Below are 26,671 nucleotides of genomic sequence, written 5' to 3'. Positions count from 1 at the left end.
CTGTCAAACTCTTCATGCAGTATCACATCTCCAGTTTCATCTTCATCTACATCCTCTTCCATTTCCATTATATTGTCCTCAAGTACATCGCCCTTGTATAGACCCTCAATATACTCCTTCCACCTTTCTGCTTTCCCCTCTTTGCTTAGAACTGGGTTTCCATCTGAGCTCTTGATATGTTTGCCTGAATTACTTAAGGCATTTTTGATCGAGTTATTAATTTTTATGGATCTTTTTATATACAAAAATTTTATTTTAGCATTTAATAACTCGTGAACTAAATCTTGTAACAAAGGCATACTTTCACTCTTTCACTCACCTAATTTTTGTCTTTAAAACAATGTGACTGGTTTTGTTTAGAACTGCCCTTCTTTCATATTTTCTTTATTCAGTTAGTTCGGTCATGGTGACTATCCTCAGCTATTCATTCAAACTGTTGGGTTTTACCCAACATGCGGCCTGTGTCTCCTGCTAGTTGACCTGCAGGCAGGATTTCTTATACAAGATACAATCATTGCGCATGAAAGGTCCCACTACTTTGTGCCTGTTGACGACAGAGAATCAGGTCTTTACGTGGGTGGGCAAGGTCTAGTGGTCCCAGGGGTTTAAAATGCAGCAAGAAGCATCCCTGACACAACCGCCCCAGCCCTGATTTGTTGTAGTCAAAGTGTTAAAGATAGGAATGTAACTCACTTTCAGAGGAAGAATAAAACCCTGGAAGAAGTGGAAGAATAAAAACCTGTACCACCATTCTTTTTTCATTAGCTAGTGTTGAGGGACAGAATCCTTATGGTCTTGCCTTCATGAGAGGGTTATATGAAGGAGTGGTCCTAAAAACATGAAATAGGGTACAACAGAAAAAAGGGTTAATTGCATTTAAAAGTAACTAAAAACTGGTTGAAAGAGGGACAACTAGGTGGGCTGAGGGTTCTCAGGGCCCTGCGTGTGGTGGAAGACCGCAACCCCAGCCAATCGCCTCTGCCATGAAAGCAGTTTAAAGGCCTTTTTGGCCTAAAGCTTTCTTGTTCGACAGTCTTTTTGTTGTGCCTATCAGTGATTCAGTATTTGCCCTGTATGATGAGTAGCAATTATCCTTTTAAAAATATTGTCATCTAACTGCAATTGATTATTTTTTACAGCAATTTTCTACCTGAATATTTAAATATGTTGCCAATCAAAGATGGTTGAAAGGTAGATATGCGTACTGGTATAAATAAAAATACATAATGTGACAGGTTATTGTATTTCTTAAAGTAAAGGGGATACCAGTTCCAGTTGCGTGGCAGATCACATTGGAGACGTCTTTGAAAATCTTGTTCATATAAAGTAATGGAGAGGGGACAGAGGTGATGGCTGAGGTATATAATTGCCAGCTGGGCCTTTGGAGAGCCCATCGTGGCAACTGGTCCATTGGGTGTTGATGAGGAAGAGAGAGTATCACAGGGAAGTGTTCACGGTCACAAACATCATCATATAGCAACTGTTGTGGTGAAGCTGCAACATAGGAGAAAAAGATCATAAGGCCAATAGCTGAAAAGGTATCATGGCCTACACTAAAGTGGGCAGGGGTACTATAATTGAAGAAACAAAGATGAAGATTTTCTAAGAAAGCTGGTCAATCAGAAGGCTCATGCCACATGGTACTCCCTTGTAAGTAGTCGTGTCTGTTAAAATTCCTAAGAACGATAAGAAGTGGTGGTGCGAGTTGGAGGGGGGGGAGTTTGATTGACTAAGGTCCTTAACTCTAATTCAAGGTGGGTAAACAGGGTGTATACGGGGACAAGGAAAAAAAATTACCGGATATACCGTTTAAAAAATATGCTTTTCCCCAGGCGAAAATACACTTTTTCTGTGCTAAGTGACAGTAGGTTTTCCGTAGAGTTTCCCTCGGAACTGTAAAACTTATCAATCCTTTGAATGGTTAATGTTTTATACAATCGCGTAGAACTTCCCGGAAAAAAAGAAAAGACGGGGCAGAGAAGTTTTGGAAAGACCTTCTTTGATTTGCAGCAACATATACGCTGCATATTTTCGTATTACGAAAGTATAAATTCGAATTGTACCCAACACAGCGCGTTAGTTTCCGCAGCGTTGAAACCGAGGTTGCGATGTCATTTTGTAAGCGAGTCATATCTCAAGCCACGAGATCTCGTCAGCCGATCACAGCAGCTATTCAGAGCATAGGACAAGTGTTTTAGTAAGCCAATAGCAAGATCACTGGTTACATAGCGCGAACACGCAAGAGGAAAACGTAACGGTTTACATTAATGTACACAGTATCGTATATCTACAAGAAAAGCTAAGCTTTCACATATAATTTTGGTCTTTAAGATTAACACGCTACAACAGAAGCTAAGCTTTCACACGTAATATTGATTTTTTTGTTGCGTGTGTTATACTTTAAGATACATCACACAAATGTCCCAGTAAATTTAAAATTCTGACATAAATGTCTCGGCTCGAAATTCTTGTAAGTGGCTGGTCCTCAAACTGTTCAGTTTCGAACGCTCTGTGATTTAGATATCCATCCCACTTTCTCACACGTAACATTATTCATCTTGCGTAGAAAGAAATTTACTTTGAAAGTAAAGCTTTTCTAACCACCGTTCGCAATACTATCTGGAGACTGTTAGAAATAGGTTCGATTTACCAGTTGCCAGAGAAAGACAGAAAACAGGCATTATTGTGCGTGTGCAACTGTAGTGGTGTAGGAAGCCCGCATGTTCGTGTATAAAGCACTAACAGAGCTTACATTACACCATAAAAGAAACAGGGCATCAGAGGATACTCAAAGAGCATCGAAATTTCGTAAACCATTCTAAACTGCATAATTCGGCTTGAAGTGCAAATTGGCTTTTTCCAGATTCACAATGAAGTAGGTCCCATCTGATATTAAGCTTTTCAATGTGGTTTTTGGGTTGTAAATTTTCTTGGAGTACCAGTACTCTTGCGATCTCATTTTGGTTCTTTATTATGGCATAATGCCATATATGGCAGGTGATAACGTGCACTTGAAATTGCACTTTAAATTCAGTGAACAGTTGGAACTAGGCAATACTGTAGAATGAAACACTTCGTTTCAAATAAAATGGCTGCCTCAGCGGAAAGATTAATAAAGCCAAATTTCTTTAGAAAACTTCACTGTTCTGCAAGGCGATTAATGCTTGACTGCTACTAACTTGGAAATAAAGTAAAATCAGAAAACTGAAATTAATAATATATTTTTGCCCTCCGTAATTATGTGAATGTATTTTAATTCACTTGATAGCTCCCGGCCACAGAAGTCCATTTTGTTTTCATTTGATGTGGGAGCTGTACACGAAGAGAAGCAGCGAAATCACTTAATGTAAACACGGGTCACGTGGAGGTTAGCCCCCTCCCCACAACAACTCAGACAACTCTGTGCAAGCGTGAATCTGGCAGGTAGGGTGCGGGAGAATAATTTTTCTCGTTTGCATCTGGCTGCTTGCTGCAACTACCGATACAGCTAACAGCCAAACTTCAAGAAGCGGGAGAAGGTACTGCTTATACGCGAGTCAAATGAGCATGCGCAACAGACCGCTGGCAACTGGTCAAACGAACCCAACGTGAACAGTTGTGACGTCATACTCATAGCAAACAGTTTATTGTTACGAAGAATTACCGTCTGCGCCCTACGGCCTTTGACATATTTTTGCTATTTGCAGACGTTTGTGTGTGCACGGTGTTTTGTTGTTGTAAATTGCACATTTCCTTTGCCACTAGAGTTTTATTTTTTTCCCTCTCGTTTATATTTTATTGCTGCAGTATCATTCTCGAGTAGCAGGATACAATAACATTCTTTGCTAGAGAATCAATTCTACAGTCAAAATTACAAAATTTTTACTGAAAACTAAAACAATGAAAAATTCCCGGGTTTTTCCCGGTTTTCTCCCGGATGAAAAAATTCCCAGGTTTTTCCCGGATTTCCCAGTTGTCCCGGGTCGTATACACCCTGGTAAATGTCCTGCCTGGGGGAAAAATAAAAATTGCAAATAGTGTGTGCTGGGGTTATTCACAACACACTACTATTGTTGCTAATGTGGTACGGAGAGCATTCAATTGCAGATGACAGCTGTCCAAACAAACATATAAATCCCCTCCAGATGCGCACTTGCGGTCAGTATGGTTCTGACATAAGGTAGGGTAACCCTGAGACTCTCACACAAAGTAAATCACCCTCAGCAGCCAGCAAATCATACTAAATCTTGAGCATTACTCTCTTGCATAAAGCTTGGTGATACACCTGTTACCATAACATCCCCTAAGAGCCTGAACAGATGAATATAAACAACAGAATTAATTCAAACTTTCTGAACTATGCTTCCACCACATTTTGCTTTCTCTTGCCAACATCAGGCTTCAAGTGCAACCCACACCATCTCCTTTCTTTACGTTACATCTACATCAGAACTCTGCTATTCACACATAAGTGCATGGCAGAGGGTCCTTCAAAGCATCTTCAGACTGTTTATCATTCCAAACCAACTGTGTGTGAGAAAAATAAACACTTATCTTTCTGTATGTTGTCTGATTTCTCTTATTTTTATTATGATGACAATTTTTCCTTGTACAGGTTGGAGACAATAGAGGCATAATCCATATCACTTCAGGCAGGGGGGTTACCTTTATAGTCTCTGATGTTATTGAATTTAGCATATGTTAAAATTCAGGTTAGGTTAGTGGTGTTTAACGTCCCGTCAACAACGAGGTCATTAGAGACGGAGCGGAAGCTCGGGTTAGGGAAGGATGGGGAAGGAAATCGGCCGTGCCCTTTCAAAGGAACCATCCCGGCATTTGCCTGAAACGATTTAGGGAAATCATGGAAAACCTAAATCAGGATGGCCGGAGACGGGATTGAACCGTCGTCCTCCCGAATGCGAGTCGAGTGTGCTAACCACTGCGCCACCTCGCTCGGTAAAATTCAGGAGTATGTAAAAAACATACATTTTTTTGTTTGTCCCAAAAAAATTCCTGTTGTTGCAAATTATTAAGTCTGAACAATACAATTTCATTTAAAATGGTCTATTTCTTAGGATACAGATTTGGCACTTAAAAAACGAATTTCGAGGAGATCCTATATACACAAAACATACTTCATGAAAATGCCAAGGAATACTACATTGAACGATAAAAACATTTTTCCTTTTTTACAACACTTCCTCCAAAAGGATAAATAAAACAGTCATATGATAACAAAGAGTTACTGTTTGACTTCCTTCACACCAATTTCTGCACGCAGCAAGTTAAATCAAACTCGCTCAAGTGGCTTTGTCCATTTATATGTTCTACCAAAATTTCACCATTCAGAAATCTTTCATGAACATAGAAGTGTCGAACCTCTGTGTGTTTTGACAGATGATGATATCAGGGTTTTTTCCCAATTTTAATGCACTGGCATTGTCAATATAAAGTGTTGGAGGTTGTTCCGGCATTTCAACTAAGTCATTTAGTAAACGACGTAACCAAATTACTTTTTTGGCTCCTTCACTTGCTGAAATGATTTCTGCTTCAGTTGTAGATGTAGCCACTACCTTCTGCAACTAACTTGTCCATGATATTGCCCCTCCGTGGTACTTTGCCACAATACCAGTTGTTGAACGTCTTGTCTGCTTGTCTCCAGCAAAATCAGCATCACTGTAAATTCTCAGATTTTCTTCTCTATCATAGATAATGCCATAATTTAACGTACCATACAGATACCGAAATATGCGTTTAACTCGGCTCCAGTCTGAAGCAGTTCGTTTTCTCATAGCTCAAGCACCTTTATTGATAGCAATGTCTGGACAAGTTGCTATTGAGAGATACGTAAGACATCCAGTTGCCTCACTATAGGGAATGGAGGACGAAATTGCTTCTTTTTCATTGTGATCATTTTCTTCATATCCAATGGGAGTTGACTTCATGTTACATTCTGCCATTCGAAATCTTTCCAGTATTTCTTTCGTGTACTTTTCTGGACTTATCATAATTGCTCTATTTTAATTTTGTTTTATTTTTATGCCGAGAAAACTGTCAAGAGTCCCTAATGTTATATCAAATTCACATTGTAAAGTGTTCAGAAATGCTGTTATTTCTCCTTCGTCACTGCCAACAATTAGGCCGTCATCAACGTAAATAGCTACATAAAGTCTTTTTTCATTGCATTTGCCATAAAACAAACAAGGATCTGCAGCACTGTTCCAAAAACCTGCTTTTTCCGTAACACCCATAAACCATTTGTTCCAGCAGCGTGGTGCTTGATTTAGTCCATAGAGACTCCGTTTCAGGAGACACACTCGATGCGAACTATCTTCAAAGCCTTCTGGTCATTCCATGTATACTTCATCTTGAAGTATTCCGTTCAAAAATGTCGTCTTCACATAAAACTGTTTCAACACCAATGTTTTTTAAAGCAGCTACCGCTAGCAAAACTCTAATGGTGTCATAACGTGCAACAGGACTAAATGTATCTTCATAATCTATTCCTGCTTGTTGAATATATCCTTTAGCAACTAATCGGGCTTTCAAGCAAGTGTTTCGATCAGCTGAAACTTTTCGACGTAGAACCCAACGATTTTGTAATACTTTGGCATTTATAGGATGTTCAACTAACACCCAAGTATTGTTTCTCTTTAGTGATTCTAGTTCTTCATTGATAGCTTGCATCCAATTTGCTTTCTTATTCGACTGTAATACATCAGAAAAACAGTTTATATCTTTTTGTTCGCCAGCAGTAAGTTTTGAAAACGTCAAGAACTCACCATTTTCTATCCAGGCTGGTTTTCTTCATTGTCTTCTGTTCTCCAGTTCATCTATGTTAGAAGATTCTGATGCTTTGGCTTTCTGGAATTCTGCAGATTTTTTGTTATTGCCATCTGATCCTAACTTCCTCCAGGTTCAAGACAGTTAAGGTTTTCTTCACTTTGGCTTCCTCCAGAAGCAGACTGACGAGGAATGTCTAAGGTAATGTGATCACTGTAGGAGCTACACTCTATCTCTGGTTTAAATTTTGTATCACGACTCAAGACAACTTTCCTTTTGGAAGGAACCCAGACCCAAAATCCATATTTGCCATTGACATACCAAACGAGTTGTCCAAAAACAGCTCTGTCATCAAATTTTGAACGGAATTATTTGCTTATATGAACATAGCAACCTGTGCCAAAAATTCTGAGATGATCAAGTTTTCACATTGATGGTTTGTACCACAACTCATATGGAAATTTGTCTGGAACTGAAGACCTTCCAGTACGATTTAAAATAGAGATGGCTGTATTGCCTGCTTCTGCCCACAGTCCTCTTGGTAGCTTACTTGTGTTTAGCATCGAACATGCGGCTTCAACAATTGTTCTGTTTTCACGTTCGGCCACACAGCTTTGTTCAGGAGTATACGGTGGAGAAATCAGTAATTCTAAACCTTTATCCATGAGTAATTTCTTAATGAAGTAGTTGTTGAATTCCTTGCCTCCATCACATTGAAATTGTTTAACAACATGTCATCTGGTTTGTGCTTCATTTAAAAACTGCTTAAGCATATTGTACACTTCATGTTTGTGCTTAAGAAAGAAAATTCGACGAAATTTACTGAAATCATCTATAAAACATACATAATATCGAGCACCTCCAAACGACACTGTACTCATTGGTCCATTGACATCTTCCTATTTCGTGAGTTATACGCAACCAATGCAGTTACATCCATTGTACGTTGTTCACGCAGTTCAATAGCACAAAGTTTTTCAATAAGGAAGTTCACATTCTGGTTTACAGCCGGTATTATGTCCCAGAGATCTTTAAAATTATCATATTCCTTTCCCAGACTAGATAAAATTCGACCATTTAATATTCTTTCAGACAATGTATTCTCTTCATGTTTCATTAATTCATCATTTAAATTTACAAATAGCTTTTGTAACTTAGCAACACGTGAGCTAATATCTTCTGCTTAGTCACATTTGAAATGGAAGAATGTTTCAATTAACATGTTCAAGCGTTGCATGCTACTACATTCAAATCTCACATGCAGTTTGTTCCATATTTCTTTCGAGTTTCTGCACGTCAATACAAGTTCAGCTACTGCTTTGCTTAGCGCACTTGCTATCAAACTTGCCGCTTTCACGTCATTCTTTTGCCATTCTGTTCACTTGTTGCTTCCCGAGGCAGCACCGCGGGTTCACGCATACCGATAATAATGTCTTCCAGTTCATATGAATGGAGTACCATAGAGATATGCCATTTTCATTTTTCCCAATTTCAATTTTCAGGCCTTTCGAGTTTATCGATAATCACTTCATAGACTCCGTTTGTAGCCATATTCTTACCATACAGCTAGATTCAACAACAGATAGTTTCTACCAGCACACACTGAATTGAATCATACTTGAAAAAAACTGTATTTGTTCAGTTTCACGTAGCCTGGGCCCATAACCTGTTGCAAATTATTGAGTCTGAACAATAGGGTTTCATTTAAAATGGTACATTTCTTTAGGATACATTTAACTGGGAAAAACGAACTTCAAGGAGATCATATATACACAAAACATACTTCATGAAAATACCAAGGATTACTACATTGAACACTAAAAACATTTTTCCTTTTTTACAACACCTGTCCCGAGATACAGGCCCCCAAAGATGACACTGTGAACACCATTTTGAAGATGCAAATTTTGGAAAAAGTTTTAATATGCTATATCTCTGTAACAGTTCTAAATAATTGATTACAGTTTTGTTTTATTTGAAAGATAATTGCTTTATGATTACAATGGTATCCTCCGTTTGGACATATCTGTCAAAGTTCTTTTACTGTTGGCTTTGAATTTTTTTTATAATCTACAGATTTTATTTCAAAAATGCTAATCCAGAAAAGTTAGATTTTTTTCTGTTGATTAGCACCATGTCTGTAAAGGAGAGCTTCAACTTTTAAGGGTATTGTATGTCTTCACTGAAGTTGTTTCTTACTAATTTCTTTGTTACAATGTTTATTTCTATCATCTTTGTTGCAGTTATTTCTTTCACTTTGTTGTGGTTGTTCATTGCAGGTTTTTGTATTGCAGTTGTTCAGTGCTTATTTGTTTACTGAAGAGGCTTGTAAGAAATTTGAGACCATCCAGTGTGTTCTGTGTTTTTGTGAGGGATTTGCCAGTTGACACAGTTGCAGTGAGTTTTGTGAAAAGGACTTTTTGAAATGTCTTCTGACTGGGACCACAGGAGAGTGAAGTGTGCTCACTATTTGCTTATCCATAAAAGAGTGATATATAAAACAAACAACAAAAACAGACTTTGCTCAGGTTGAGAATAAATGTTTTCATTTGAAGACTCTGTTGTAAAGTGAAGATGTTTCAAGTGACGACTTTGTGTGTACTAAATGTTTTGACAGAATAACAACAATGATAGTACCTGAACAAGGTAAAGCCTCCCATGGTGCAGATGATGCAGATTTTGCATCAATAGAGGAAGAATTAAATACCTTGAATTATTCAACTACAGAGGTAGGTGTTAGTCCTGTTCAGAAACCGTGGTCAGTTAAGTCGAGTCATACGCTCTATGCATCAAGAAAGCACAGAGAAATTACTAAAGCTATGAATGAATACACTACAGCAAAACTGACCACACTCTTCTACGTAGAAATTCCATATTCAGCAGAAAATGAACCAAAGCACTGTTGCACCTCTTGCCAGGGATTTTTCACAAATATCAATTCAGCTGTTGAATACTGTGCATCCTACAGTGAAAAGGTGCGAGTTTTAATTATTATTCCTGAGACATTTTCAAAGAAAACAATTTTGAACCACATTCCATCAGTATCAAAGTAAATGGTAGACAAATCAGGAAATGTGAGCTCTGTAAAAGTAGTCTTTGGAAGACGAGATCCCTATTATGGTCAACCTGTAGAAGCAGCTCTAGTTCAAAAAGGGCAGATTTCTTCTGGAAGATAAATGGGATTGTTCTCACCTGAGTGCCAGCAAGAAGAACACTATAACTATAACAGTTGAAGGTCAAAAACTTGTGAAAGTGAAGAGTTACATGACTCACAGCATTAAAGAATTTTCTGCAATTTATAAGAGCTACTATACAACTTCACATATTGGAAGACCAAATTTTATGCACTACGACCTAAGTGGGTAGTTTTATACCCACCTAGAGATGTCTGTACGTCAGTACTGCGCGTATTTCGAACTTTGTGTGGTAACTGTGAAGAACTTACAGGAGCATGTGACATATGACACAATGGTTGGCGTGTCAAGTCAATAGTAGTTTGTGACATAAAGGGAGATGATAAGGATTATGTTTGGTTTGTGGGGCGCTCAACTGTGCTGTTGCCATTGCCTGTGCAAATTCCCAAACTTTGCTCAGTCCAATCTCGCCACTTTCATGAATGATGATGAAATGATGAGGACAACACAAACACCCAGTCGTCTTGAGGCAGGTGAAAATCCCTGACCCCGCTGGGAATCGAACCCGGGACCCGGTGTTCAGGAAGCGATAAAGGGAGAGACTTGTTTGTTTCAAGTATGTGGTGACTGCCCTGGAAAGGGAGGACTGTCTTTACAGACACTTGGCCTGGAAGTCATAGCAGATAACTATGGAGAAATTACATATGCGACACAGGAGGAAAATAAACTAATTAAGAAAACTGTTGCCTTTGACAGTTTCATTGATGAACTTTGTAAATGGTCAGTGAAAGCAGTATCACACCACCATCTGAAGAAATTGCAACAACACACTGCAGAAGTGAATGGACTCTGCTTAAATCTACCGCACTACGCTACATTGCTAATCCTCTACACTTCATGAAATTTGGCATCAGGATCGCAAGCACACCTTCAGTTGCGCACTTTTTAGGAGCTTTTTTGCACGCGCAACTGGCATCACGCAATTGCCTTACAGGCCAAAAACATACAGATCTGATTAACGATGTGACGGTTCTGAGTGTGCACATCTAGCACATACCACTCAACTACAAGTTTATGTCAGTGCCACCAAGTGGTACCAAACGGTAGCAGAATTTTATCCCCGTTTGCTTGACATAAATCCCTCTAGACGGTAGCACACTTTGCAGACTTGCCAATTCACTCACTATATAGTAAAATTAGATCAGACATCAGTACATGTTCTAGTTATCCTGATAGAAAAATCAATTTTTTGGAATTCTAAATGAGATGTAGTACACTGTAGTTTATTAAGTTCTGGATTTTTGTCATATAGTAATTCGTTTCAGGCGCTGAGAACCATAAAGCACATCATCATCGATTGTGAGACTGTCGCATTTACTCATGCTTCTGGCATCTGTTGATCTTGTGGAGAGTTAGGTTTATCTGTGCTGTAGGTCCACATTGTATATATGAATGTTCACAAAAAGCTGTCTGACTGGTTTCTCCAATATTCACTTAAATGTGTGATAGATGACGGTGTGCTTTTGGCCTTTATGGTTATCAGTGCCTCATTTGTGTTCTAGCCAAATTACCATATTGGTAGATGGTATAACCTGAATTTAATCATTTCCCCTAATGGCAGTTTGTGTTTGGACTTTGTTGTTTACTGTGCAGGGACAGGCTTTCATATGCAGTGCCAACATGAACTCTGTTGAATCTGTTTCAAGTGTTAATAGAAAACAAAATTACCTGTAAAAGTTAGCCACAAAGGAACTAAGGACTCCCATACCACATCTGTTGACTGAGAAAGGGATGAAATTAAATAAGTGTGCCTACAAGCAAAAATTTAACATATAAGTGTGTAATAAGTGTAAGTTGTTGTTTGGGTGCAACGTACGAATTTTCAGCCGGGAAGTTACTTTGTTAACTAGTTCACATGTTAGAGATCTTAAACAATTATCCAAAAAAAATAAAATAAAAATGCTCACAAACTCCCACTTACACAAAAATGTGAAGCAGAGAGGAGCAAAAGCTTTAACATTATTTCGTTCTTGCCCTAAACTGCATTTAATTTCGCACAAAACATTAAAATTCAACAAAAACAATTCTTTCTTTTTTCAGACAAGTTATATAATAATAATAATAATAATAATAATTATAATAATAATAATAATAATTATTATTATTATTATTATTATACAGGGTGATTCAAAAAGAATACCACAACTTTAAAAATGTGTATTTAATGAAAGAAACATAATATAACCTTCTGTTATACATCATTACAAAGAGTATTTAAAAAGATTTTTTTTCACTCAAAAACAAGTTCAGAGATGTTCAATATGGCCCCCTCCAGACACTCGAGCAATATCAACCAGATACTCCAACTCGTTCCACACTCTCTGTAGCATATCAGGCGTAACAGTTTGGATAGCTGCTGTTATTTCTTGTTTCAAATCATCAATGGTGGCTGGGAGAGGTGGCCGAAACACCGTATCCTTAACATACCCCCACAAGAAAAAATTGCAGGGGGTACGATCAGGGCTTCTTGGAGGCCAGTGATGAAGTAGTCTGTCACGGGCTGCCTGGCGGCCGATCCATCGCCTCGGGTAGTTACGGACAGATAAGTGCCAATGTGGTGGCGCTCCATCCTGCTGAAATATGAATTGTTGTGCTTCTTGTTTGAGCTAAGGGAACAGCCAATTCTCTAACATCTCCAGATACTGTAGTCCAGTTACAGTAGCACCTTCGAAGAAAAAGGGACCAAAAACTTTATTGTCTGAAATGGCACAGAAAACGTTCACCTTAGGCGAGTCACGTTCATACTGAGTTGTTTCCCGCGGATTCTCAGTGCCCCATATACAGACATTGTGACGGTTGACTTTCCCGTTAGTGTGGAAAGTTGCTTCATCACTAAACACAATCTTTGAAACGAAAGATTCATCTGTTTCCATTTGAGCAAGGATAAAATCACAGAAATCGATTCTTTTAATCTTATCAGCTGCAGACAGTGCTTGAACCAATTTCAGACGATAAGGTTTCATAACTAACCTTTTTCGTAGGACTCTCCATACAGTTGATTGTGGAATTTGCAGCTCTCTGCTAGCTCTGCGAGTCGATTTTCCTGGGCTGCGAACAAATGCTTGCTGGATGCGTGCTACATTTTCATCACTCGTTCTCGGCCGTCCAGAACTTTTCCCTTTGCACAAACACCCATTCTCTGTAAACTGTTTATACCAACGTTTAATACACCATCTATCAGGAGGTTTAACACCATACTTCGTTCGAAATGCACGCTGAACAACTGTCGTCGATTCACTTCTGCCGTACTCAATAACACAAAAAGCTTTCTGTTGAGCGGTCGCCATCTTAGCATCAACTGACGCTGACGCCTAGTCAACAGCGCCTCAAGCGAAGAAATGTACAACTAAATGAAACTTTATAGCTCCCTTAATTCGCCAACAGATAGTGCTTAGCTCTGCCTTTTGTCATTGCAGAGTTTTAAATTCCTAAAGTTGTGGTATTCTTTTTGAATCACCCTGTATAATAATAAATACTACTACTACTACTGATCTTATTATTGTTGATGGTGGTTGTAGTTGTATAAATATCTTCATAAGCGTAACTGTTATACAGAAGATGCTATTAATTTCACACTCTCATATTTATCTGAATCTAAAAATTTATGAACACCCAGACTGTATACTCATGAGCCACAGCTGCTCAAATGCCTGACCAGGTAAAGTACACACTAGGTGCTGTCAAAGAAGAACCAGATATCAGTGCAAGACAAATGGCTATGACATGCAGTACATCTCCAAGGTCAGCATGGAGAATACTTCACAAGCAACTGGTGTACCAGTATCATGTACAATGTGTGCAGAGCCTTACGCCTGCTGATCATCCACCATGGGAGAACTTTTGTACATGGTTTGTTACACAACCTATCAATCCATTGTTTGTCTTTTTAGTTTTGTTTACAGATGAGGCAACTTGGAGAAGAAATAAAGTATCAAATTTACACAACCAACAATCCCCATGCTCTAGTACAGGATAGACTTCAGGTCAGGTGACTCAGGTGGTGAAACAGGCACCAAGGTCACAACTGTCAAGTTGTAGAGCATGCTCTGCAACACAATGATGTGTGTTGTCTGTATGGCATAGGTATTGGCATAATAAGAGGGTGTATACTGAAAATACATAATATCCTGTTGCAGAGCATGCTCTACAATACGACTGTCATCATCTTAATGCCTGTTTCACCAACTGGGCCATCTGGATTCTTCCCTCGGGCACCAGTTTATCAGAACTCCACAGGTGGGAACAGCGCTCCAACATATCCATGGTTCTCGCCACCCACCTGGCCTCAATTTACATCAATTTCTTCCATGTCAGCAATTCTTCACAGTAACTACTCCATTTTTTATTCTGTTTTAGTCTTCTGAATCTTTCATTTTCTGGCATGTTGATTTTTCAGTCCTCCTTCCACCTCTGTAACATGCAATGCACTTTGCTTTTCACTCTTATTAAGTTGTGCACGGTGTTTTAGCAGTAATATCTTTCTTGCATATTAACCTGCCTCCCGCCTTTAAGATCTCCAGTTTTCAAATCTGGTCTGGTGCAGTTCCCAACAGTCAGTCTTTCCTTCTCATCCTATCCGATAAGTCTCCCCCGACCCGGTGTTCTGGATGACTTGATGAAACTATTACCCCTTGTCCTAAGCCTCTCTAGTTCCTTTCCCTTCACCTTTCTTCCTTCACCATCAACCCTTCTGCTGAGAGGAGGAGCCATTGGCTCTGACAGCTTCCATAAGTAAAATCTTTTTTGTATTTGTGTTCTCCTGCTGCCACTTAGTAAGTAGATTTCTTATCTATTCAAAATCTGTTCATATTATTTGTAAAAAAAAAATCATTTTTGATCAGTATTATTAATCCTAGAAAATATCTGTATGTTTGTTTGTCAGCTACTGAAGTTGTATTGAAGAATAGGAACAAACAAGTACTATGCACACATTAAGAAAATTAAAATTTACAGAATACAATGTTTCAATTTTTGTTTATAATTTAAATAAATATTGGAAATCACAGATAAAAGGTTTTACTTACTTTGAACCGTAATACTGAAGATCAACTATCAATTCCTGAAGAAAATACTTTGATGTCCTAAAAGGCTGCCGCCAAAGTACCAATTTTTTTCTATCTAGTACTTCCTCTTCTCTACTTGTAAAAACCTCTCTAAGGGAGGTACTTTCACCATTTGAATGCCTGGTTGATCCTTCGGGTTTCCTTTTAAGTGTTGTAGGCATAGTGCTATTCAGTCTCTGCAACTGAAGATTAAAGAAAGTCACTTTAAGGAAGACTATGCTTTGTGCAAACATGTACATGAAGAGCATATTTTTATTTTTATGAGATAATTCAAGAATCATTTCAATACAAACTATAGGATGACGGCAGCTCTTTGCAATGCACAATAGTGCCATTACAAACAACTAGCACAAAAATATAAGCACTTACATACCTAAAATAATGAGTTCAGCCATCACCATAAAAAAGTGCAAGAAATAAGCCAAGTTAATATCATTCTTAAAACAGTTATGGAATCATCTACATGGAATTTTAAATTCTGCAGATTTTCAAACTTAATTATCAATTTTGCAGTGAAAAATGTTTAGTTGAACTATAGTAGATGTACCCTGCAAACCTGGATTTCTGACATAATACTATATTGTACACAACTAAGTAGTGACAATGAAAACACTATCTCAGTAACAGGTGTAAAGAACATCTTAGAAAGCAATTCTCTGAGAACTGATTCAGCAGCCAATCCTTTGGCACTAAGATCAAGAAATAACAGCTTCTAAAGAAACACCAAGCTATTCATCATTACTGTCCATACCACAATACATTTAGCCATATCCACATCACAGAAGTACAGCTTAAAGTAAGTTAGTTTATGATATACCAGGTGTGTCTCCCAAGCGTTGTAAGGTAGATTTCCTCTCCCACTTTCGCAGATACTTGCAAATTTTATGTTTGCAGTGTGTAGATCTAGTGAGCCCAGTTGTAGTTCATGGTATTTTTTCTTTTGGGTTCACTGCAGGGTGGACTACCAATTTTCACGTAATGTCCAATGTCTAAAAATGAATACACTAGTAAATGATACACAGAAGCTCACTTATCTTATGCCTACTGTTTGTATGAAGAATCCATCCTCTTTATAATAAAGAGTGTAACAGTGATGCATTTATTGAAGTTACAATTCTGTTTACTAAGTCTCTCTCCCAATGGAAAAACTTCTAATGCTATTAGTCATTCCCTACTACCAGTACTTCACAGAACAGAGAAATAGCACTCTGTTTAAGATGTTGTCATGTGTACTGTAATAACAAATACTGAGTGTTCTAATTTCAGACAGAGGAGGATTGTGAGCACTGGACAAAATTTAAGCCCATTCTACCAAACAACTTGGTATAGCATGCTTCCTGGACAAGAGTGTTCAGGAATGCTCCAGAAGCAGGCCCAGCCACCTGCATACTGAAAATGATGCTCATTGATGGATTCTTTTGCCCTCATAAAGAGTGAATAAAAGCAATGTTGAGACACATCAGGACTGAAAGATGGATGCTTGCAGTCAGGACTCATCTAGAAAAGCTTATCTCTTGACTACTGTTAGTATGTGTGTCATGATGGTACATGGGTCCATTGACATTCAACTTTAGTTACTTCAATTAGGTTCATCTGAAAAGCTCAAGAAGGCATGCTTCTGCCAATGTGTATATGTTGTTGTTGTTGTGGTCTTCAGTCCTGAGACTGGTTTGATGCAGCTCTCCATGCTACTCTATCCTGTGCAAGCTTCTGCATCTCCCAGTACCTACTGCAACCTACATCCTTCTGAATCTGCTTGGTGTATTCATCTCTTGGTCTCCCTCTACAATTTTTACCCTCCACGGTGCCCTCCAATACTAAATTGGTGATCCCTTGATGCCTCAGAACATGTCCTACCAACCGATCCCCTCTCCTAGTCAAGTTGTGCCACAAACTTCTCTTCTCCCCAATCTTCTTCAACACCACCTCATTAGTTATGTGATCCACCCATCTAATCTTCAGCATTCTTCTGTAGCACCACATTTCGAAAGCTTCTATTCTCTTCTTGTCTAAACTATTTATCGTCCATGTTTCACTTCCATACATGGCTACACTCCATACAAATACTTTCAGAAACAACTTCCTGACACTTAAATCTATACTCGATGTTAACAAATTTCTCTTCTTCAGAAACGCTTTCCTTCCCATTGCCAGTCTACATTTTATATCCTCTCTACTTCAACCATCAGCAGTTATTTTGCTCCCAAATTAGCAAAACTCCTTTACTACTTTAAGTGTCTCATTTCCTAATCTAATACCCTCAGCATCACCCGACTTAATTCGACTACATTCCATTATCCTCATTTTGCTTTTGTTGATGTTCATCTTATATCCTCCTTTCAAGACACTATCCATTCCATTCAACTGCTCTTCCAAGTCCTCTGCTGTCTCCGACAGAATTACAATGTCATCGGTGAACCTCAAGGTTTTTATTTCTTCTCCATGGATTTTAATACCTACTCCGAATTTTTCTTTTGTTTCCTTCACTGCAGATATATACACATTGAATAACATCAGGGAGAGGCTACAACCCTGTCTCACTCCCTTCCCAACCACTGCTTCCCTTTCATGTCCCTCGACTCTTATAACTGCCATTTGGTTTCCATACAAATTGTAAATAGCCTTTCGCTCCCTATATTTTACCCCTGCCACCTTTAGAATTTGAAAGAGAGTATCCCAGTCAACATTGTCAAAAGCTTTCTCTAAGTCTACAAATGCTAGAAACATAGGTTTGCCTTTTCTTAATCTAGCTTCTAAAATAAGTCGTAGGGTCAGTATTGTCTCACGTGTTCCAATATTTCTACGGAATCCAAACTGATCTTCCCCTAGGTCGGCTTCTACTAGTTTTTTCATTCGTCTGTAAAGAATTCGCGTTAGTATTTTGCAGCCGTGACTTATTAAACTGATAGTTCGGTAATTTTCACATCTGTTAACACATGTTTTCTTTGGGATTGGAATTATTATATTCTTCTTGAAGTCTGAAGGCATTTCGCCTTTCTCATACATCTTGCTCACCAGATGGTAGAGTTTTGTCAGGACTGGCTCTCCCAAGGCCGTCAGTAGTTCTGATGGAATGTTGTCTATTCACGGGGGCCTTGTTTCGACTCAGGTCTTTCAGTGCTCTGTCAAACTCTTCACGCAGTATCACATCTCCCATTTCATCTTCATCTACATCCTCTTCCATTTCCATTTATTGTCCTCAAGTACATCGCCCTTGTATAGACCCTCTATATACTCCTTCCACCTTTCTGCTTTCCCCTCTTTGCTTAGAACTGGGTTTCCATCTGAGCTTTTAATTTTCATACAAGTGGTTCTCTTTTCTCCAAAGGTCTCTCTAATTTTCCTGTAGGCAGTATCTATCTTACCCCTAGTGGTGGTGGTGGTGGTGGTGGTGGTGGTGGTGGTTAGTGTTTAACGTCCCGTCGATAACGAGGTCATTCGAGACGGAGCGCAAGCTCGGGTTAGGGAAGGATTGGGAAGGAAATCGGCCGTGCCCTTTCAAAGGAACCATCCCGGCATTTGCCTGAAACGATTTAGGGAAATCACGGAAAACCTGAAACAGGATGGCTGGAGACGGGATTGAACCGTCGTCCTCCCGAATGCGATTCCAGTGTGGTAACCACTGCGCCACCTCGCTCGGTCTTACCCCTAGTGAGATAAGCCTCTACATCGTTACATTTATCCTCTAGCCATCCCTGCTTAGCCATTTTGGACTTCCTGTCGATCTCATTTTTGAGACATTTGTATTCCTTTTTGCCTGCTTCATTTTTATATTTTCTCCTTTCATCAATTAAATTCAATATTTCTTCTGTTACCCAAGGATTTCTACTACCCCTCGTCTTTTTACCTACTTGATCCTCTGCTGCCTTCACTACTTCATCCCTCGAAGCTAACCATTCTTCTTCTACTGTATTTCTTTCCCCCATTCCTGTCAATTGTTCCCTTATGCTCTCCCTGAAACTCTGTACAACCTCTGGTTCTTTCGGTTTATCCAGGTCCCATCTCCTTAAATTCCCGCCTTTTTGCAGTTTCTTCAGTTTCAATCTGCAGTTCATAACCAATAGATTGTGGTCAGAATCCACATCTGCCCCTGGAAATGTCTTACAATTTAAAACCTGGTTCCTAAATCTCTGTCTTACCATTATGTAATCTATCTGATACCTTTTAGTATCTCCAGGATTCTTCCAGGTATACAACCTTCTTTCATGATTCTTTAACCAAGTGTTAGCTATGATTAAGTTGTGCTCTGTGCAAAATTCTACCAGGTGGCTTCCTCTTTCATTTCTTACTGCCAATCCATATTCACCTACTATGTTTCCTTCTCTCCCTTTTCCTACTACCGAATTCCAGTCACCCATGACTATTAAATTTTCGTCTCCCTTCGCTATCTGAATAATGTCTTATTTCGTCATACATTTCTTCCATTTCTTCGTCATCTGCAGAGCTAGTTGGCATATAAACTTGTACTACTGTGTCTATCTTGGCCACAATAATGCGTTCACTATGCTGTTTGTAGTAGCTTACCCACATTCCTATTTTTTTTATTCATTATTAAACCTATTCCTGCATTACCCCTATTTGACTTTGTATTTATAACCCTGTATTCGCCTGACCAAAAGTCTTGTTCCTCGTGCCACTGAACTTCACTAATTCCCACTATATCTAACTTTAACCTATCCATTTCCCTTTTTAAATTTTCTAACCTACCTGCCCGATTAAGGGATCTGACATTCCACGCTCATATGAGGTAAAAAAAAAAATCCCAGATTTTCCCTGGATTTCCCAGTTAAAACCATACTTTTCTCTGGGTGAAAATGCAGTTTTTCCTGGGTGAAAATACACTTTCTCCGTGTTAAGTGACCAAACGAAACAATGTTATGTAATCTCGCCAGCCAATGACAGCAGATATTCAGAGCATAGGACACTTAGCGTAGTCAGCCAGTAGGAACATTACTGTTAAGTGGTGTGACACAACAAAAAGGAAAAGTTAATGGTAATAGACACACACACAAGAGAAGCTAAGCTTTCACATATGATATTGGTCCTTCTGTGTGTGTGTTATGTTTTAAGATATCAAACACAAATGTGCCAGTAAAAATTTAAATAGTGACATAAATGTCTGGTCATCTGGTCTGAAATATTTCTATGTGGCTGGACCTCAACGTGCCAACTGACAATCAAATGCTCTGTGATTTAAGAAAGTTAGCACACATTTGCACACATGGCATAATTGATCTTGGATAAAAGGAAATTTACTTTGAAAGTCGTGCTTCTCAAGCCACCATTCGCAATGTTTTTACACTCGTACAAAAAAGATTGTTGTTACCAAGTACTGCATAATCTTTGTCCTGAAGCCTTTGACGCTTTTGCCGTAGGCATATGCTTGTGTACATACTCAGTTTTTTGTTGTAAATGCTATTTTCTTTGCAACTTAAGTTTTATTTTCATGTTTTTCTCACATGACTTATGTCTTATTCTGTAGATGCAGGCTAAACTAAAATTATTTGTTAGAGTATCAGTTCTTACCACTCAAAATTACAAAAATTTAACTGAGAACTAAAACAATGAAAAATTTCCAGAATTCTAAAAGATTCCTGCTTGTCCCGGGGCATATACATCCTCTTCTGCATACTGACAAGCAATCAAAGGCCTTCCTTTCATCAGATGATTGTGTCACTAACCACGTGTTACAAAGAGGAGCATACACACCTCTCTTCTGTTACTGTTCTCTTCTTCAGAACAAACATCTCCAGAGGAGATCCAGATGCACAACTGCTACTTTGCCTCTGGGCCACAATGGCCTAGCACTATTTCATCACCAATTATGATGCAGAATACTGATTTAACACTGCATAACTAAATATATGAATATTTACTGACAGAACTCCAATGCTAAGTCCGTCTGTTCCTGTGTTTGAAAGTGAGGCATCCACAAAATGAAAATCTTACCAAGCTTCTGGTAAGGCCTCAAGATTGTCACCAATTCTATGCAAAGACTGCAGTGCATATGCATAGTTAAAAATGCTGTCCTCTTTGACTGTTCTCCAAGCAAGAAATAAATTTCATTTGGCAATGGAAGTTGCTCAATGTCTGGAATGGTTTTCATATTCACAATAATTTCTTTACTGCACATTTTTTTTTTAACCAAATAAGGTCACAATCACAGAAAAAGGACTATCACATGCCAAACAAAACTGTTCAAGGTGAAGATCTGCAGAGCACTCTACTCGAGCTCTCGTGTCACAGATGGCAGTGACTAGATACCATGTACAAGGCAACGGACTTTTATTTCAGTTATAACAGCTGCACAATGTTTGGACATGCACTTGATTAGACTGGATTCATTATCACATGGCTATCTTGGAAATGTAGCTATGAACCCACACCATCCGTTCCCACAACTTTCTCACTATAAATCGCAAACCTGCTCCAATAAATTACAGCTCAAAAGACTTGTCATTTTTGGTTACTGCATTCATTCTTCCTCCAAAACATGGAATTGCCTGTATAGTTAACATGCACAATGGTTGGTGGATTGGATAGAAAGGGACCAAACTACAGGGTCTTCAGTCCCTATATGCACAACGAAGCAGGCCATATAGTTCCTCACACACATGCTGCAATGTCACAATTCACATAGTTTATTTGACCTACACATTACAGAAACATTTCACAGAAATATTTCCCATGCAAATTTGTGAGTACAAAGGGACACAAGGACACATTATCAAACACACATTTCTTTTCCTTCTAATGCAGAAAATATATCAACATGATGTTTTCAAATTTCTTACCTGAATTTTGGACAGAATTTTCTCTGGGGCAACTAGCCTTACTAGTCAAGGTTACTAATGTATATTACTGATGTGGCATTCCCCTCAGAAATGACCAGTTCAAAACCTGGTAGGATGCTAGAGACATGGCAATAAAATTCCCTGTTGCTAGTACTTGTGCCAACGTTCTGAGTTAAAACAAAAAACTTTTCTGTGTTGTTTCATGGAACAAGGGCATCCATACTGTTGCCATTAATGCATCTGCTGGATGGCGATTACAATCCCTGCACGGTGCTCGTTTCAGTCTACCCAGCTCATGTCTTTTAGTATGACACTGACAGTGCATCGGCCAGCTTGTATGGGTTCCCAACACTAAGCAGGTGAGTGCAACCTGCCACCCGCAATGGGTTGATGGTCTGTCACTTTCTCAACCTGCTGGGTTGTATACCAGGACAGCTTGTTGCCTCTTCTGCACGACATCCTGCCTCAGTATGCAAATTTTATTATTTCTTTTCCTTTATTATAATTTTTATTAAATATTTAGGGACTGGTGGGCAGCAGTTACAATTAATGTTTTAGTGTGTTCCAAGAAAGTACAGGTTACATATAGTTTGTAACTTCAACAAGTTATAGCAGTCACACAGGTATGGCACTTTTTTACGATCAGAAGAGTTCATGTGACAGCAATAATAATCACAGACTATCTTTATGTAAACTAAGGGAAGGCAATCACTTACCTATAGAGGACTGTGTCTGGCATACCTGTAATAGTAATGGTACATACAATTCTGTGGGTACTCTTACTAGAAAAAGAGCAAGAGCTCAAAAACTATTGTTCACCGTTTTCTATTGTGTGTTTCTGTGTACCACGCACCAGTCCTATATAACTATAGGTAAATGGTTCTCTCTCCCTTATTGTACTTCTTTTTCCATCCAGAAATTTCCATTACATATTTAGACAGATTCTTCATTTCTAAATAGAAGAAGTGAAGAATACACTGATGTAATTATAAGGACTGCATTCCAGTAGGGCAAACACACTTATAATTACAATGCATAAGTCAACTGAAGCACAAAGTAGTAAAACAACATCAAAGTCAGATTCTTTCCGCTTAAGGGGAGTTGGAATGCCGGAAAATGGAAAAAATTCACATTTTCAGTTTTTAACCTTATAACTTAATTTGAAATTTTCTGCTTAAAATGGTGCAAAATTTGTTAAGAAATTCCAATTGGAAGTATTTTTATTTAATTTTTCAAAATTACATGTGCGCCCAGCAAAGTTACCCATCTTGTGATTTGTACACATTTAAATCTTCGCATTTCCGAAAACATTACATATAGAAGGCTGTGGATTTCACTCTTCAGTTGTAGAATCTTTGATCCTTCCATAGGTACCATTGTTTTTACGACTAGCTGTGTTTATTGTTCAGTTTTTGATCTGTGAGTGTTTGTTTTGAGCCTCGAGTTTAGTTTGTCGCTCATTTGGAGTTTGTTATCTGTCTTGTTTTGACTTTCAGTGGTGAGTGCGTAGTTTCTACGATGCCTAGGAGTGCATCATTATTTAAAAAGCGAAAGTTTCGCGGTAATAGATTTACAAATAACGTTTGTTCAAGTGATTCTGCTTCAGCACCTGTTGATGCTGGTGAAAGTTCTGACGTTTGTACAGCTGAGATGTGTGAAGGAGACACGCCCACCAGTGCATCAAAAAAGAAGTTATCAAACTGTGCAAGTGAAATTACAGATGAAGCTTCTAATGAACAATATGTTTTAGTCGACTTTCCTGTTTTTACTGAGTTTATGAAGAAATGTTTGTGTTGTAATCTTTGTGGAGGTTCTTTTGATATGAACATAACAAAATCTATAGGACTTTCCTGCAAAATTGCTATAGTTTGTGCCAGTTGTGAAAATGAGACCTGTTTTTGGAGCTCTAAAACATGCAGTAGCAATTTGTTTGAGAGTAATATCAGGCTAATGTATGCAATGAGAGCAATTGGTAAAGGACATACTGCTGCTCAAACATTTTGTGCCATAATGAATCTTCCACCTCCACCTGCTAAAATTGACAATTACACTGAAGTGATAGGAGATGCTGTTCAGTCTGTAGCAGATTTATCAATGAAAGCTGCTGCCAGTGAAGCAAAATATATAAATGAAGGAAACCCAGATATCCCTGTTGCTTTTGATGGAACCTGGCAGAAAAGGGGTCACACATCCAAAAATGCTGTTGCTACTGTTACTAGTGTGGACAGCGGTAAAGTTTTGGACTATGAAGTGCTCACTAAACATTGTTACCATTGTGCATCTGGTAAGATAGAAGCAGCTCACATATGTAGCAAGAATTATGAAGGTACGAGTGGAGGCATGGAGGCTGCCGCTGCTGTGAAAATGTTTAGCAGATCAGAAAAAGAACGGGGAGTATTTTACACAAAATTCCTTGGAGATGGGGACTCCAAGGCATACAAAAGTGTTACAGAATCCATGCCATATGTCAATAAGACAATAACTAAACTAGAATGTGTCGGTCATGTTCAGAAACGAATGGGCACTCGTCTAAGGAAACTGAAACAGAATCTGAAGGACAAAATTTTGTCAGATGGTAAAACCATTAGAGGTCGCCTGTCAGATAAAATTATAAATGAATTACAACAATACTATGGTATGGCAATAAGAAATAATGCAAATAATTTGCAGGAAATGAGACAAGCTGTATGGGCCACATATTTACATCGATCATCAACTGATGATAATCCTCAACATTTTGCTTGTCCAGATGGTCCTCAGTCATGGTGCAATTATAGAAAATCTCAAGCTACTGGGGATCCTTATCACCATAAAAATTATATTCCATTGGCTGTTATGGAAGTAATTAAACCAATATATAGAGACTTGGGGCATCCTGATCTTCTGCGAAAATGTCTTCATGGTTGTACCCAGAATCAAAACGAGTCGTTCAACAACCTCATTTGGACTCGTGTACCTAAGAATGTATTTGTTGGGATAAAAACATTGAAATGGGGAGTCAGTGATGCTGTTATTTCATTCAATGATGGTCATATGGGTAGGCTAAAGGTCATGGCAAGGCTCGGCATTGCTCCTGGTATCAACACCATCAGAGGTCTTCAGCTTCTGGACAGCGTGCGAGTAAGGAAGGCTCAGTATGCAGCTGAATTTAATACAAAAAAAGCAAGGGCAGCAAGGAGAAGAAAGCTTCTAGGTGAAGAAGAAGAACTAGAAGATGACCCTGATTACTCTGCTGGACACTTTTGATAATAGAATAAAAGGTATTTGTGAATTTTCATAATAAATTACTTTAATCGCATTTTCTGGCATTTGACATTTTTAGTGTTACATGTACCTTTATCTCATAAACCACTCAACCAACAACATTCAAATTTTCAGAAATGCTGCAAAACAGTTCAAAGAGGCCACTGAACTAGAATCATGACAAGAACTGGCTTATTCTCTGAACTAGGGAAGTTTATGTTATACTTTTTCCAATAAAAAATGGCTTAATGGTAAAAAATTCATAAATACTATACCAACAAAAAGAAAACATTGGTTCTAGTTCAGTGGGCTCACAATATATGCTGAAAACCTCTGCCAGAATTTCAAAGTTCTGAAGATAATAGTTCCAAAGAAAAAGGTACACAAAGTTAGCAAATTTAACATTGGCGAGATAGGGCATTCCAACTCCCCTTAAGTGTAGGACACTGCAGACAGATGCTAGGCACCCCACAGCACAGTAGGTGTGCTGGAGCAATGAATACCGCAAGCAGCAGGCATAGTGTAGTGGGGTGGTTAGCAGACAGCTGTTGCTGCTGCTGCCTTAAGGTGTAACACAGCTGAGGTCATAAGTGTTCATGTCATAACTTTAAGTGGTCAATTACCATATGAAGTTCAAGTCGATAATACTCATAGCCTAATTGGTTGCAGTAGATGGGTAGCTAAAAACAATCACTTCGCCTTTGAAGAGAATGCTCAAATGATTGAAAATTAACTTTCTTCGCCAGATTATTACAACAAATAAAAAGTAAAACGTGATCTCCAGCTAATGCTGCATCTGCTAAAATATCTGGTAATTCAGATGGCAAACATAGCTTAAAATGTAAACAGTTTTAAAATTAGCATTGGCTCATAAAATGGCACACTGTCAATGGTTGGTTACAGTAAGCACAGAGTGGTGCGAGGTTTGCACTTAACAAATAAGTGTCCAATAAGCAGTCAAGCTGAAGGTCTCTCCTCATGACGAGAGGGGTGGGAAGTCCTCCAAGCTGTCAAGTTGTTCCCATATAGAGAAGACCAATGTTCATGCCAGAGGACCCAATGTGCCTATGTGCAACAACACAGATATCATCTGAAGGGACAGAATAGCTAAACAGCCTAGGCAGTCAGACTGCAGCCTTAGCGGCAACAGCAGCTCCATTCCTTGACACTCTGACATGAACAGTCAGTTTTAGCAGAAAAAGTGTCTATGTTTGTCTAAATATTTATTACAGTGTCATGTAAATATTTTAAGTAAATCAGTGAAGAACATTATGAGATTTTTTTTTTGGTAACAACATTAGATGATGACTAAACGCGCACACACACATGATGATTAATGTTTAGAAACACTGAGGCGGCATAGATGACACCGAGACAAGTAATTTTATACAAGACACATGGGGTCACAAATCATCCTCATCATCATCATCATCATTTCCCCTCTATCCAACATCTCGTTGGGTTGGGGTATCAATGGTACTCCGCCACTTTGATCGGTCTTTCCACCATTTGGTTCCATAGCAGGTTTCTCTTCCTGAAACTCATCTTTATTATATCAATCCATCTTCTTCTCGGTTTTCCTCTTGGCTTCTTGCCCTCAATCTTGAACTCCATC

The 26,671-nt window shown here is 38.6% G+C and overlaps 1 protein-coding gene across 4 annotated transcripts in view; it reads right to left on the bottom strand.

Annotated features, from left to right (window-relative positions):
- LOC126418709 (vacuole membrane protein 1) overlaps positions 1-26,671 on the bottom strand; it is a 91,793-nt gene that overhangs the window by 40,371 nt on the left and 24,751 nt on the right. For all 4 annotated transcript variants that reach the window (XM_050085612.1, XM_050085609.1, XM_050085611.1 and 1 more), the window contains one exon: positions 14,981-15,201. In XM_050085612.1, coding sequence (XP_049941569.1) covers positions 14,981-15,180 — 200 coding nt within the window. In that variant the 5' untranslated portion in view covers positions 15,181-15,201. The remainder of the gene's footprint in view (positions 1-14,980; positions 15,202-26,671) is intronic.

Source organism: Schistocerca serialis, chromosome 9 (assembly GCF_023864345.2).
Source record: "Schistocerca serialis cubense isolate TAMUIC-IGC-003099 chromosome 9, iqSchSeri2.2, whole genome shotgun sequence".
Lineage (NCBI taxonomy): Eukaryota > Metazoa > Arthropoda > Insecta > Orthoptera > Acrididae > Schistocerca > Schistocerca serialis.
The sequence above is the reverse complement of the archived record's forward strand: the minus strand, read 5'-3'. Positions and strand labels throughout refer to the sequence as shown.